General features: G+C 45.4%; 1 protein-coding gene across 7 annotated transcripts in view; it reads left to right on the forward strand.

Moving 5' to 3' along the window:
* By (focal adhesion protein tensin) overlaps nt 1–16,527 on the forward strand; it is a 140,851-nt gene that overhangs the window by 67,735 nt on the left and 56,589 nt on the right. For 4 of the 7 annotated variants that reach the window (XM_076386047.1, XM_076386049.1, XM_076386053.1 and 1 more), the window contains exons 1-2: nt 12,409–12,584; nt 15,973–16,155. In XM_076386047.1, coding sequence (XP_076242162.1) covers nt 12,537–12,584; nt 15,973–16,155 — 231 coding nt within the window. In that variant the 5' untranslated portion in view covers nt 12,409–12,536. Of the gene's footprint in view, nt 1–12,408; nt 12,585–15,972; nt 16,156–16,527 lie in introns of those variants that run through there. The other 3 variants (XM_076386056.1, XM_076386048.1, XM_076386055.1) reach the window with 2 other exon arrangements.

Raw genomic sequence — 16,527 nt, forward strand, 5'->3', positions numbered from 1 at the left:
AAAACCGCAGAAACGGTCTTGTCGCACGTCCGATCGATGATCACCGCGCGATCTTGAACGGACACCCGTGGAAAACGCGTGGGCGTGCGCGACACTGACGTAACTGTAATCCCTCGAGGCGGAATCGTCGATCCTTCGTCGCGATAACGGTGTCCCGTTAGGCCATCGTGTCCTTATGAAACGCCCCCTTCATTACTGGTCACTTTGCACGCGCGATCTCCTTCAACTGAGAATTTGTTTATGCATTTAGTGACACTGTCCTTTGACTTTGATTGCGCGATAATATCTGACCATTCCGTGAGTAATATAATCGAATGAGTCGTTTCATATTTTGGCTCGAAGGACTGAGATATGTTTGAAGGTGACTTTTACGAACATTTGGAAAATCAAAGATAATGGTAAAAAAATAAGTATGAGTAGGAGTGAGTCATATAAATATCAGTGATTAAATATGACTGGAAATACTAATATTTGTGTAAATAAAATAATCTTCTGATATAGTATTTATAGAATCTGCATTATTGGATGGTCATTCGCAATGCAAAGGTATATAGGAAGATAATCTCGAACCTAGATCTAGATGTCAACTGTTTCCTACTTGCCATCTCTTGTAGTCAACGCAAAATTGAAAAGTAAGTAATCAGTAGCGAGTGGCTATTAGGAACGCGGCACGACCAAAGAGTTAAGCTGTGCAAAGTCCAGTCAGTACAAGAGTAGAACGTCGAAGGACACGTTTAAAGGTAGAACGTAGACAACGAACGAATAGAATTGGCATAACTAACCAGAGATGGAGAAAACGAAAGTGGACGAATTGGTCTTCGGAAGAAACGTTCCGCCATCGCATCTTTTTCATGGCTGTTGTCATTGTAAACGAGCCTCGTTACAGGCAACGATCTCTCGCCTATATCCTTTCTTAATTGGCACCAGGTACGAGCCCAAGATCCCCTGGTATGAAATTTCTCGCCTTTAGTCCCGGATCGTTGGCTCAGGAACGCAGGATAATTAATTGTTTTTCAAAGTGCAACACGCGCCAGGAATATTATTTACTTGGCATGGAGCAACGCTCTGTTGGGAACGAGGCTCTAGCTGTAAGATTTAAGGAGCATCGGGCTCCAGAGCGAAATAATTCAGACACTTTACGATGTCCTCATCGCAATTTATGGATTTTTCTAAACACTGGGCGAATACTGTCGTGAAAAATGTCGGCTCCCTCGCGAGATATTGATCAACTTATTTTTAAGGTGTGGTACAAAGTGAGCAAGACTGTAACATACTCGGGTTCGTGAAACATTTGTTTCATATAGAGAAAAGTTCCTGTCCGTAGAAATAACTACAGAGAATGTTTCCTTAAAGTACCAGTATACGTTCAAGGATCTTTCAAGAAATCATGTTTTAGAAGAATCTTTTCTTTGTAGCTACCTTCTGTAGCTCCAGGAACACAATTCTGTCAGAAGGTTATCAATGAAGCTACGATCAAATAAAGGACACTGGGGACCAATGAAATTGGCTTCTCTGAAGACTTACTCCGCGCAAAGTGAAGAAAAGTGAATTACAGTGTCTCGGGGAATTATAGATTCGAGGCAACATTGTCACCACTGCTGAGAATTACACAGTCGACGAGTGGCAATTACGTTGCACGATTCTGTCATTATCAGAGTACGATGTGGGAATTATGGTATCATTTACGTGGTAGAGAAGAGCACTACAAAAAATTGATTCTCTCTGGTAATCACGACGATGAGTACGACTGCTCAAAATAGAGAATTTTGCATGCGTAATTGAAACAGGTGAATTATTCAAGGCGACTGGAAAGATTAATGACTTCTCGGGGAGTTAAGGATATTCGCTGATGTAACGATAGAGAAAGAAACGCTCGTTTCCTCGAGCGTTTCGTCGCGTTCTTAATGGCAGAAGGCTAGGCGAACGTGACGCAAAAACGTAACATGCGCCAGGAGTTTTTCAAAGAACCGCGCGGCTGTGGCGCGTCCTGATTGGTCCAACTGCTACGTCCTCGTGGTGATCCCGACGACCTTGAAGCCGTGGCTACCATAACATCGGCGAACAACCTCGACTGGCCTCAACTCTTATACCTTCGCTCTTCTTCTTGTCAGGCCTCCTCTAGATCTCGACCTCCTCGTCAGATCAATATTAGGCTTCGTTCACAAAGTGAACTGTGATCTTGCAATTAGATATTTTTTGTTAATAATGGGTCACCAAAAGAAGGAGGAACACTTATTTTGTACTGGTATGTCTTCATTGACTCTTGGGATGTGAAATGGGGTCAAAGGTTGTTGTAAGTACTAATTCTTCACCTGCAATTTTCTGTGATGTTCCTGAAAATTTGGAATAACCTAATACCAGGCAGGTTTCCGATTAAAGAATCCCAAGAGCTTTGTCCTCCCATCTCCTTGGTAATAGGATGGGAATTAAGGAAACTCGGCTGATGGTACAAAGCTTTCTCCTGGGGTCACCTGAACATGGATAGAGAGTCCTTTACAATGATTTCGTAGTCATCAGTTTCATAAGACGATAATCTAGCATCAGCATAAGTTGAGGTCAAAGTGACTCCGTTCTCCTGGATGTACGACAACCACTGCAATCTATGAATTAAAGATCAGTCCTTCAGAGACATGTCTACAGAAGCTTACTCAACAGGAGAAACTGTCGGATGAACAAAAAAAGGAAGATTGCGTTGGAAACATATTGTCCCCTCACTATTACACTATTTAATGGTACCAGGGAGTCTTCTGTTGTATTGACAACCTATCAACGAAGAATTAGAAAGCAAAAATAGATAGCTATACAAGTGTTCCAATACTTGATGTGCCAAATCAAGACACAATTATCTGCCTTCGTGTCATAAAGCTCCCTGCATAAGCCAGTTCTTGCGAGAAATTTCTCCGACAAGGCCATCAGACTTTTTCTCTCCGAGCAAAGCCTTCGCGCAGAAGACACAAGCCATTCGAACGGTCCGTAAAGAGCAGATTACATGGGCGGCGAATGTTTAATTGCATCCCGCGAGCTTAACTGATCGATCGCGACAAACCAGACAGGCAAACCCCTTCATCGAAGTGGCCCTCTTTCTCCCGTTCGAGACAGCCGACACTCGGCTGAATCCGTCGAGTGCAATCGAACAGTGTTTTTTCTTTTGCGAGCCGGTGCACGCAGACGGGGCCTCGAGCCACTCGAGCTGCCGGAAAAATCGTTCCGCGACAAGTGCCTCGCGTCGAAGCGCGGCCTGCGCGCTTGATAAATCGAAGGGAGCAAAACGAGCAAGCCGAAGCTGCATCGGCGATGCGAGCCTGCTCGACGAGAAGTGGGTTAACGCGTGAAAAAAGAGAACCGCCAGAGAGATGCAGCAAGAAGAAAGCCGTAACTCAAAGGTGATCCAGCCTCGTTATTATTCATGGCGGGGAATTGGGTCACGGAGCCCGATCGATTACAGTTCGATCGTTCTCGAATTCGTGGGACCGTCTTGCTGAAACGCGGATGTCCTCGCGAGACCTAACTCAGGCCCTCGATCCCGCGCTGTGAGCTTTTATTCCCGTGCGTCGTCATTTGCATGAGCGATGTGGGTCACCGAGACGATCGACCGAGTCCCCTTATCGATCGTCGCCTTATCGACAGTAAACATGGAAAGCCTTCGTAGTACTACTAGGAAGATAAGGGACCGCCTACGAAGCCAACGAAAGATCCCATTCATTCTTTATTCGAGCTACGTGACGACGTATCCCGTAATTAGCTGGTCGAAGGGGCTTTGACCGACGATTAAACAGCGACAACGGGCTTTATCGTGGCTGCCGAGGTCGAACGGATACGTTGTTGCTGCTAGTGCAGAGATACAGAGGGTGATTGGAGAGGATCTTATGACGAAATTGTTGATAAAAGTTTTGTTATTACACAAGACCTTGCGGTGACGTTCGGACTCCTACTTCCAGAAGTACCTTTCTAGGAAGTACTTTATTGGGTACAAGAGATTGTGTCTAGGCATTGTATGTTGAGAACTGATTATCTTTTCATCAAGAACTCTTCTTAGGAGAATATCGGATAATCTACACCAAGAATTGGAAATTTGATCAATTTTAAGAAGAATTCTAAACCTAAGATACTAACTAAGCTTCATGAACGAAGGTGGAGGAACTCCTTCGATGACTCAGAAATGATTCTAACTTAGTACTAGAAAACTATCGGTTCCAGTCAGTCAGAAAATACTCCAAACTAATTTCACCAGAATTCAACACTCTTTCGTCAACCATTGCTCAAGTGTTGAGTTCCACATTCATTACTAACTCCTAAATTTCTCTACTTATTTAACCAACGAGGGAGACACGTACCCGCATGAAATCTGGCGTTCTTAATTCACGAAGCAGAGAGCAACCTCGAATCCACCTTCCAGACGCATATTTCCTTCATTTTGTTGACTCAGTGCCAAGGGGGACTCGCGAGACACAGGAGGGATTCGCTCGAACAAATAATCTCTCGGCACAGTAGAACGTTCGAAGAGTTATTCCTGATCAGGCAAGTTCGTTTCAAGATCGTCGGCTGTTCACCCCATCGTCTCGAAGGTCGAAAGAATGGTAAACCAAAGGTTACGAGCTGGTCTAATGTCCGCAACCGTAGGTACTTTGGTACTTCAGTGCTCTTCAACGATCGGTCAGCCAGCCACCCATTTTAGCCACCCACGTGGCTATGTGTACGAGCAAAGCACACAGTGTTCCCGCGTGTTTGCATTCCTTCCACTCGATTCCCGCCATTTCGACGAGTTTCTACTGGTCGACGATGGAAGAGTAATATCTGACGCTTGAGTTCGGCATTCCATCTGTCGTTATATTCTCGAATAAAACAGGATACCTTGATCAAGAAATAGATATGCAGAAATAAGCCGTGGTTGCCCCGAGTAGAATTCTTCTTTGTCGCCTAAGATAGGTCTTCATTCATTTTGCAATATTATTCAATTTTTTTTAAGAGAATCTAGTACAGTACTGATTGCCAAGTTATCGCTCGCAGTTGTGTGCCATTGTTAGTCAGCACGAGCAGCACAGCTCGTGACATTAAAATACCAGCTATAATAACCCACACACGTATGCAGAACACCTTTGACTGTTACTCACTGGCGTTACCGTGATAACCGTTCATGGTAACGTTGCTGTTCGACTTCGCGATAGGCGATAACAGCGGAACGTGCGTCAATCGTACTCGAAAGAACGAACATTGCTTTTCGTTTCAAAGGCAAAGCGCTTTTAGCGCTAAAATAATTTCCAATATAGAAATCAATATTCGCTATTAAGAGAAAAATTATTATTCTTTACAATTTTACTTAGGCTTGTTTTCATTCGACCATAACTCCTTCTGACTCATACCCAATCGCGTGAATTAATAACTCAATCACTCGACCATGAACAATAAAAAGGTCCCGCCTCTGAACGCAGTAATTACCATGAAATGTTAATTACCCTAAATTTTCTCGTCGAATCGAATTGCCTTCCGCGAAATATTCGATAGGTCTACAATTATGAGGGAGAGACAGGTCCCAGGGACAATGTCTCATAAGTCAGCGTCAACTTCCTTATGACTCCATTGTGCCGTGTCCTTGCACAATGCGCGTCGTCGATGGCCGCTCAGCAAGAAGAGGAAGAATCGCCCCGATGATGCGTGTCTACCCTTTGGTAGATCTTCTTCGGGCCGATGTTTACATGTGTCGGCACCAGGCCAGAAAGGAACTCCATTCCCTCGTGCAAACGACTGTGCATTACCGTCGTGAGCGTGTATCACGGGTTACTCTCGCGTGGGTCGTGCGAGGGGAGCCTTTTTCCGCCTCGTCCGCGACGGAATATCCTGTACATGGTCGGGACACGTGGGTGTCGTGCCCACCTTCTGCTGAGTTCCACTCGCGTGGCTAGTCCACGACGTCTTTCCTCTTGATGAATATCTTTGCGCGTTCACCTTGGCCGAAGAGAGCTGAAGACTGGTGATGTTGAGTTGTTCTTTGCCAGCAGTCTACAGTGTTTCTTTGGTCACTTTGGGTCGTCGAAGGTAGAGCGTTGATTGGTTCGAAGGTTTATTTGCGAGGGGTTAATTGAAGCTTTAATAGAGTAGGGTAGGTTTACAGAGATTGTTGGGGTATTTTTGTTTTATGAGCAGAGGTGTAAGGTAGGAATGAAATTGGAGGTTTGAAGCGTCTGGAGTTAGGAATAAGGGTGTAGTGGAAACGGAAAGGGTTGTCCTGATTATTTATTCGTGCATTCCAACTTGAGTAGAAATTTTCGCATTCTCAGTTAAGGAAAGGCGTCCTTCCCTACTCTCTGTCGCCTGTATGATAATTATTTCTTGAGCAAGAAAGTGTGCTCGAGATTTGCACGTGCATCGAGTGCGCTCAGTCGACCCCTCCGTCTGGCGCTGCACCGAGCTCTCCTGATCTTGATTACTCGGTTATTGGTGTTATCGCAATTTCCGTTCCTTCGAAGGCCGATTGTTAAAGCGTCCGCCAAGACGCTAATAACGTATTACGTTCTCTTTCATTGACAGCGATGGGAGGTACGTCAGGCGAGAACCGGTTGTTACATCAATCTGAATTGACAGACCGCTCGAGCGGAACTTGAAATCGCGCTCGATTGGTAAAATCTGCATAAATTATTCTGAGGAAGAAATTAGTGCAAATAAAAAATTATCCATGTACGGATGACCTTTTTGAAATGAAAAATAGCTTGTTTTAGAATCAGAATCACAGGGCAAACCCTGATTGAAATTCTGCCAATCATCATAGAGTGACCAAAGCAGATTTCATATCTGAGCTTCAGTTCAAAGTACCAAGAGAACAGGACGCAAGCATGGTACAGATCGAACGAGACCAATTCCTCGTTCACGAGTTCATAATTCTTCCCGCCAACAACGCGATGTCAGCCGACAAACCGCAAGTCCCGATTGGTTACGCAAGCACAGCAGGCGTTCGGTCCGCATCGTTGCGTCTGCAGGGACTCCTGCTGCAGTTTATAGTCTCGTCCCCACTTGGAATCTCCTCGCCGACGTCCCGACACTGCAGTCTTTTCCTCAGTCTCCGCGTCGTGAACTGCCGCGACAATATTTGCGAGAATTGCGAGGATAACTGCGACTGTAGATGGAATCGTAGTCTTAAGAGGCTGAGCGAGTCGGGATTCGATGTTGGGCCTCGCTACGAAGTTCACGAGGACTCTCTTCGCAACGGGGGGCTCTGAACAAGGAAGTTCGCATGAATTATGCTTTGTTACGAGAGGATTCATTAGAGAAGGTCCATGACGACTGGATTCACGTTAAGTGGATATCGAGCAAGATTTCTCCGTTACGTATGAAATTTTTTTATGGCCATAAATGAAGCTTTAAATTCCTTTTTTCAAACTTAATATTAATCCAGATATTAACCCCATTTTTCAAGACCACATAAAAGACTTTTTCAAATCTCGTACTGAATTGAACCTCTGCCCTAAAATCTAACTGAGTCACTGGAAGCAGAAGTCACAAAAAGAAAAGGGAAATCGATGCCCGACTCCACGTAAAATTAAGACATAAACTGAAGAGAAACACACGAATGCAAATTTCCGATAAAGCACATCAGATTTATCTCCAGTCATTCTTTCTCGAAAGAAGAGAACAGATCCTCCTCCTCAATGCGAACCCCCATAAAAAGAAGACACAGAAGACACAGAAGACACACAAGGAAGAACTTCGGACGATCGTGGTCGAGACAAAAACCTTGGCAACAAAAAGATCGAGGACAAGCTCCGCAGCGATGCTCGATCGAGATGAAAGGGTTCACGAGGAAGAGGTCGTTGCAGCGTCGAGTCCGCGTGCACCAGAGAACGGCACATGCGACACAGGGACTGCGGAGTCGGCCCGCGTTCCGCTTGATCCCCGCGAGAGCAGCCAGTTGCGGTACGCGCATACGTGTAAGCGCACGCTCGTCCCGTCGCTCCGAGCAATTCCGTGCTCGCGGAAAATTGCCAGTTCCCTGTAATCACTGTCCGCCACTTTGTACGTCGTGTCTCGGCCCCATCATCGTTCAGTGTGTCACGAACGCTCGACCGTGATTTCCATGTTGACGGGGCCGCCTCGATCGTCACTAGTCCTCTGAAGTTCACCAGGACGATGCTCGTGACCATGAGATTAACCGTGTCGCTGGCACTGGATTCGTTTGATCGAATTAAGCCTGCTCGAAGCGTGCTTTCAGACTGGGTCTCATAGTCGAGGGTTCGAGGACACGAGGAAGTTCGTGTAAACCAATCAAATCCGATTTCCAGCGGAGGTACTTCGTTCCTTGTCCTCGTGACCGCAGTTGGACGAATCGAAGAGTGTCGTTAATGTCGAGGCGCGCATCGAGCAGCGTTTCAATTCAATTAAGCTGCGCCAGCCGTCCCTAAATCAGAGAACCGCGTCATTAGCATCGTGGGTCGCTCGTAAAAGTTTTATTGTTAGACCGTCGTCTCAGTGGCGCGAGGGACAGACAGTTTCGAGTTCCTATACAGCCTCGATATCCACGAGATTGTCGGTACGGATCTGTCTCTCGGGGCGATGTAAATATTTACGAGGAATATCGTTGACTCGCGGGAGAGCAGGCTGGCGAGGATCGTGCGCGGTTCACGATCTGCTGCTCGCCAGTCGGAGTACGTGGATACGTGTGAGAGCACGCAGATCGGTGCTGTCGTCGCGCTCGTGAGAAACCTTGCTGTTTCGCGCGTTTCCACGTACCAGTCGAGATTCGTTCGAGCCTTGGGTCATCCTCGAAACCAGTGCTGGATACCTCCAAGGTGGCAAGACGTATTGATGCCTGGATGGTGAAATAGAGGTGTTAATGTGATCGTAAAATGGAGTGGTGTTTTATGAATGTCCCATGGTTCTGTACTGTCACGCGCGGATAGTTTTATGTTTGATTCGGAAATATATGTGGGATTTTAGAGACAAATTCATCTGAGTGCTGTAGTTAACAGAGTGCTTCGAATTTCGGGGATTTCGGAGCAGGGATGAAGGTGATAAAAAAGTGTGACGTTCAGATTCCTTTATATTTTTAATTATTTTATATTAGCATTTGCATCTTCCTATATGGCTCTTCGACCTCTCTGAGAAAACACTCTGACGATTAACCACTGCTCCCAAACTTGAATTGATCCATCAGGTTCTCTGCTCGTAGGAGGATAAAGACTGTAGACATGGTATTGTCACGCTCGCAAACAATAATCCAGACGGTGTACGAGTACGAATTGTCAGTGATTGCCGGACACGTGTGGGCGTCCACAAATTATCTTCGATTCGGATGGGGCGCGAAGCGTCAAGTATCAGTCAACTAAGTGCAGGCGAAATCAGCTGGGTGTCACATAAATATACGTAAGCGTTAAGATAGGTGGTTTGGAAGATATATCAAGTGGGAACTGGAGCTTTACTTTTGGAGTAGTATAAAACGATGCAATTGCTTGTTAGAATCTCAAGAATTGTTAGATTCTTTGAATCTCTAGAGTCTTTAGAATTTCTAACACGCGGGAAATTCCCGATTCCTCGTTTTCCAAGGATCCTTTGTACATGCGCTTGGCGGGCTTCCGTCGAATGTTTATTCCTAGCACGGCGCGTGCAGATGCGCGGCACACGCGTTACGAAACACTCGATTGTTCCTGGGCTCGTGTCGCTGTTTCGCAACGGATCGTCGACACAAAATAAAAGTTCCCCCGTTGGCAGGCGGTTGTTAAAAACGCGCAGGCGATATTGTTTTATCGGTAAACCTGCGTGCTCGTAAACTTCGCGATAACAGCGTGAGAAACGGCATCTAAAAGCTACCTGACTCTACTGTGCCATAGTTGCTAAAAACCATAGTCAAGTTTTATCTATGTCAATTCGAAGCGACTTGTCGCTATCGTTATCGTAGGTTCTAATAGTGTGTGAAGTATTAGCAAGTGATTAACCTGTTGACCAGGTCAGTTATCGATCAGAGCCACTTCCGGGATAGTTGAAATTGCTTTTGCAAAAGGTTGAGGGGCTCAGCTATGTTTTGCTATATGAAACAAGAAACTAGTATCTCTATACATAGAAAATAAGGATTAGGTTTCAACTATTAAAAATCCTACATTCATCTGAGTATAAGGTTATCAGATATACAGAGTGTTTGACAACAAAAATGTCAACGGATGATTCTACATGTCAAAATCAGACGAAAATGAAAAACTAATTCATTAATTCCAAGTTATTAATTCCTTAAAGCTACACCGAAAGTTCCCCTGAAATGTGTCTGACTTAGACCTCATTCTACTGACACGCTGCATCTGGACAGCCAACGCATGCGAGCAGTGGAACGAGTCTCAAGTCAGACACTCTTCTTGAGACCTATATTTGATCTTTTTGTACGTATAAGTACTACTGCTAGATTTCCCCCAAGATGAATCTGTTTTGCCTTGGGAAAGGAAATATTCTCATTTTTCTGAGTTAACAGCTGAAGCGACGTATTCGCGAATCGGGAATCGCTCCTCAGGCGAAAGAAAAGTCTCAAAGCGCTCGGCGGAACACGTAACCTGAATTTCTTCGAGTGGGACAAAGGCGACGTCGGGCAGGACAACGACGTCCAACGGTTAAATTAGAGCCGTACACGAGGATCCAGCGAGGTTTTGCCGCCGGTGTAATCTCGATCTCGCCGACTGAGAGGTCGTTTATCCTCCCCCGAGCTATGCGCGCTGAGATGTCCGGCTTCGTTCTCACGTGGTCCGCGATTTAGCGTGCGCCGCCGTTAGAGGACGATCGAGGAGGCCGGGAAGAATGCTCGATGGATATTATGGGTTCACTTGACTCGACGGGAACGTAAATTTCAACGATTCCTTTCAGCCTGGAACGCGAAGCCTAACAGTGAAACCCGATACTAGAGAGTTGAGAGCGTGGAAGCTCGCGTCCTGTACAGTATTTAACGATCCTCCAGTTTTGCAGTGTTTCAGTCCTTCTTAGACAGTGATGGGATTGAGTAACCTCAAGTTTATCGCTCGACCCGATAGTATTTTCCAACGACCGATTCCCTTGGTTCTGTGTCTCACGAAATTTCGCTGAAAATATCTTCAAGTCCAAGTGCTTGCACTGAAATGCCTAGATAAAATAGAAAGTCCCTCATAAAACGTTCTACGATTTGCTAGGATGGGATTCCTTGGATTCTTCCATGAATATCTCGCGTGCTTTTCCGTGTAGCGCACTCTCTTCGCGCGTCTGCTTGTCTCGCGTTGGTCTATTGCACGGAATTTACGCGACGGATTAACGACACGGGAAACGTTCTTACGTCGATAAGGATCTAGGCAGAAATCGGTCAGCGGGAGTCGTGAGAACTCCGATCACACCGATTTCTCCGGTGTCAGTGAGAAACCACACACATTTTACACGCCTCGTATCAATGGCTAGCCGATCGAAATCCAGTATCCCGGTTGAAACACGAGATGCCACCAGCGGAAGTACCGGTCGGAGGAAAAAGTGGCAGGAAGTGGAGCCTGTAATTTCGCGTGGGCGTTGGAACTGACGCTCGAAGGTTATCGGAGCGAGCTGGGAGACTGTGGATTCGGTCTACTTTATCGGTGTAAAGTGTAACTCGTTAGCTGGACTACTTTTTTCAATCAGAGATATTTTCTCTTCATTGTGTGCATATGTTGGAGAACGTATGTTACTCATTCTAGGTTAGAGTAATTTGAGGGTTGAATTTAGGATGCATAAGTCCCAACATTATAAAGTCACATTCATTTAATAGGCTAATCGTAGCCTCCCAGTTCCAAGCATTGTCCCACTTCCAACAATAGCTGACCTGCAAACAATACAAATCTCATTTCCCTATGCCAAGAGTTCATTTTTCTCGAATCCATTACAGTCATCGAAAACCTGCATATCACTGACAGCCCCACTAGCACCTCAGCTCTTCGATACTCCATTTCTGCTTCGTCAGAGTGTTTTCTTCGCAAGCGAAAATGGTCGGGAGCTCGATTCGCGTAGAAAGAGGGCCACGTTGCGAATCGATACGCTTCTAGGGAGGATTTAGTGGGCCTATCCACTGGAAGTCACGCGAATTTGGGGCGTGGATTCGCGAACGAAAGGTTACTAGCTGTGTCGTGCGACTGGATATCGTCCAAGGACGCAATTTAGCGTACCGCTCGCGATCCAGTGGCATGGCAAATGGTTACATCCGATCGTTCCGTTTGCAGAATTTATTCCAAGCGACGTCGTTGACGTAACGCGCAGTGTCGATTGCGAATCGGGGTCTGGTGCACAGAGGAAAGACGGATCAGTGGCTCGAGATCGCTTTGCAGCGACGATGTCTCGTCGAACGAGGGACGCAGACGAGTCGCATGACGCGGGCACTAGTCAGCGACCTTCTGTCGCACTTCACGCCTCGCGTCATCGACTGTTTATGCGTCTGAAGAGACGCTGTGGATTCTGAAAGCGCGGCAGAAGAAATCAGCGAACACGAGGAAGGGAGTAATCGGGAGGAAAGCTCAGTTTGCATGCCTCTTCCGTCGATTTAACGCTTTGGATTTGGATGATCTGGGCAAGCTCCATGCGGGATGAAGGCGAAGATATCGCGGAAAGAGCTGGATGATCTCTTCAGCGAGGTATCGAAAACCTTTTTTTATATCATGGCGAATTTAAGGAATGGATGTAGATGAAATTGCCGAGAGAATTCTGTTTAATAATCTCTCTTACTTCACACCTCATGTTATAAAAAAGCAATCATGAATATTTCCATTACGATAAACGTGGCACACTTTTTGCACACCTGCTCGTCGGAAACAACCGTATAACCCGTAGCATTACTCAATGTCACTAGACGCAGCATCAGAAATAACACGACTTCACCTTTACGCCAACATAAAAAGACCGTTCGATGAAATAGCCTAGTCATTTATCAGCACCGACCTCACTACTCTATAATTACGCTCTTCCCATTTAAAAGCATCTCTTGAAATCACACGATGTTCGATAAGCGATATTTTCCTATCTGCTTGTATCTAGCATTTCGGAGCGACAGTTTGCTAATTGATTCGATACCGTCGTACCGTTTTCAATCTCAGTCGATCGATTAATAATAATTAAACCTAATACTCGGAGGTGCAAAAGGCGGCAAAGATCGATCAAGCACGCGTTCCAATCTTTCTCCGAAATTGATTAGAAACCGGGTGTTCGACGTTCCACGATTGTGTCGGCTACAAGACGCCGTTTAAGAAAGGTCGCTCCGCATTCCCGTGTTTTCCTTTATCGACGTCGATATCTCGCCCATTGAGATCACGCTGTAAGATCAACCGTTATCTATCACGTAATTCCTGCACGCGGAACACGACCACGTAGGCGCAGGGGACGAAGAGGCACGACGAAGAGGAAACGCACACGATCGAGTGACTTACGAGCAACACGGAAATTGATTGCACCGCGTTGACGCCTGTGCAACGTCGAACGTACGAGCTCTCTTCCAGCCATTCCGCTTTTTGTCGATTCCAATCGTTCCGCGACGTGCTGTTGCTTAAACGACCAGCATAGATTAGGGACAATTAATTTTTTACCGCGGGGGCCTTGCACCGCGCACGTTTGACGCAATTCCGTACTGTATTGCGTACTTTGCATGCTGCCTGAGTGGCTACTGTCAAGCTGTCTCTGCAGTCGTTTCATTTTTACCAGTTGATCTGTGACCATATGGAATTAAGCGTGATAATCTTGCGGATAGCAATATTCCACAAAATACATATTGACTTTTTTAAACGTTCTCCTTTAGTAAGCAAACACGTCCCTTAGACCGTAAAATGACTCGAAGATATTCACCAGCGGTGCGCATAAACTTTTATGACCGTGTTACCACTTCCGATCCGAACGAAAATTTCCCACTTCAATCTCCAGCCGATAAGGTTTTATAACCCCCGCCTTAGACCTAGTCTCTCACGTTATCAACGAGTCCAAGTGACACAGTTTCTCCCCAGTGCGTGCTAGTTTTCGGGCGTGCCAGGCGATTCTTAGAATTGTATCGCACTGCATCGATGCACTCTGTTGATCCACGCATTCAGGCAAACAGGCCGCGCCGTGCTAGCAGGGGATTATCGGGGATAAAGGTTGTAATCCTTCTCTAATTGTCGTCGGCGACGTTTATTCGAATCGATGCTTTATCTACACCTGTACTGCGATATCCCCTCGTATCTCGTACGCAAAGTTGTAAACTGTCGTTACGTAATCGCAGGTTTTCTTCCTTTGGTCGATTGTCATTTCCACGTTGCTTAATTAAAACCACGCCTTTATTTGCGCGAGAAACAATCGTGCTCGGTATAAATGCGGTGTATCGTATCCGGTAAGCGAGCCTCGCGATCGACTGGATCGATACAGGAACACCGTGAGTCGCGTATCCCTCGATCTCGATCGTGCTGGATCGGTCCGAGCGCAGGCTCTCGTTGCTTGGACGAAGCAGAGCGGTTGCTGCATGGTAGCCCCTAATTTGAACGTTTCTATGCGATTTTGCAACACTGCTGGGACAGAAAGAAGGCAATGTACTTACTGTGGTATAATGTGGTCAGATAAGGATTAAATTGTTAGGGTACCCTAATGGAAAATAGAGAAATAGAGGCCTCTATGAGTATGGAGAAAGAAATGTTACTAGGACGTAAGTGGAGTTAGAAATCTGTTGAGGTGATTAGGAAATACTCTGGTACTTACGTGAAAAAGTATTTATTGTATTTTGTAATTTATGTGAAAAAGACATTGTATAATATATTGAGAAAAATTCTGTTCACTGCGCTAAACGAGTAGTCCTAGTGCTTTCACCAAAGTAGTTAGCAAATTTGTCAACAACGTTTACAGGAACGAAGCGTATCCATCACGTTTCTTGATTAAAATTCCAAGACTGCTCTTTAATCATCTGTTGATGAATGCAGTCAATTTCACCTGCACCCTTAATTTCTCTTGCTCAGAGATTCATTCGAATGGAGCATAAACACAGCTTCATTACAGAATCTTTGCGATGTTCATAGCTTCTGCTCGTAGCTGATTCAACGCCTGACTTTGCTGTCGTGACCAGACGTGCTCCGACTTTTGAATAAAATATTCGAATCACGAATGAGGGGGCTAGAGGCGATATCAAAAGAAATCGATGGTGAGGAAAGTTCCTGAAGAAGCGACCGTGGTTTCTTTTGCGTACTTCTATAATTTCGCGTGTAATTAGTCACCTTGTGGTGGTAGAAATTGCATGCATTGTACCCGCAATTTAGAGACAAACAAAGGAATTATCCTCATTCGTGGGATTAATTTCGATTCGCCGAGAATGGAATACCCAGGAGGTTTTTAATTTCCCCAGCACAGAGGAAGCATCTTAAATTCGACTCCCTTTGGTCTCGTGGCAAGCAGCTCCATTTACGGCTTCTATTGTATTCCAGCGGTAATCGCTATTATAGCAGGTGGTTGCATAACTGCGATTACAGTACCGCGAGAAGTAGCATTCCTAGGGATTGCACTGTTGCACGCGATTTTCTGGAGTTAGAGTCGGGGGCTACGAACTTCTTCGACAGAATTTGTTTAGATCAACTTTCTCATTGTCTTCTTTAGAGAGATAGACGACTTTTTTCCAAAAGTACACATGCAGAATATTAATCTCTGTACAACTGAATTTATTGTAAATGACAACTTAAGAATTTGTTTGGCAGACTGTTTTCGTCTGGGCTAGAGATCTATTGAGTTATCGTCGTGCTGATAAATGCGTCGTCTAAAGAATTTTCCAGTCGACCGTGTAGACCGATCATTACGATACAATTGTTCGGAGGCAAATATCCGCGACCAATCGAACTGTGTCATCGCTTGATATGATTTATAGGAGTACGCGTAAGCGATTCACGCGGTCTGATTCTTCAAGGATGCAAGTGTTCGGTGACGAACGACATTTATAGTCGTATTAGTCTGAAACCATTAGTCTCTAGTTATTTATCTTTCGCTCGAACAGAAGTTATATGTTTCTTTGCTCTTCTGTTTCAGGGTGCTAGATTTCGGGACACCTCACAACAGATTCACAAGCAATGGCAGGCAGATCCAGCAAGAGCGTTCCCAACAGTTGGTACTGTCAACTCGGGGTCAGTTTCCCCTACTTCAGGGGAAATTTCAACCCCAAATTCGACTCCCAGCCCGAGCCCTAGCCCCACCAACAGCCAACAAGTCTCGGTGAGTATCTATTTCACCTGTTATCGACTAGATATTTCTAGATTTCCAATTGGTTTCGGAGTCATAGATGTAGTATATAAACCAAAGAAACTAGATTGCCCCGAGCTCGGGAAAAGAATCGATTCCGGAATACCTATAAGGGGAAGAATGAATCTGGTATAAAATGTTTCTCGAACGTAGGAAAGGGTACAATAGAAAGCCAGTCAAACTTCTATATCACGCGACGAAAGGTCCTAAATAAAGAAAGTTCCAGGAAATCGAGCCACGTCCCTTCCTGGGACCAATAGGGTTTTATCTCCCTTATATACGAAACGACGAAACCTCGATATATACACCCCTTCCGGGTATAAATCTCGAGCAAAGCGACGAAAC

Source organism: Calliopsis andreniformis, chromosome 9 (genome assembly GCF_051401765.1).
Source record: "Calliopsis andreniformis isolate RMS-2024a chromosome 9, iyCalAndr_principal, whole genome shotgun sequence".
Lineage (NCBI taxonomy): Eukaryota > Metazoa > Arthropoda > Insecta > Hymenoptera > Andrenidae > Calliopsis > Calliopsis andreniformis.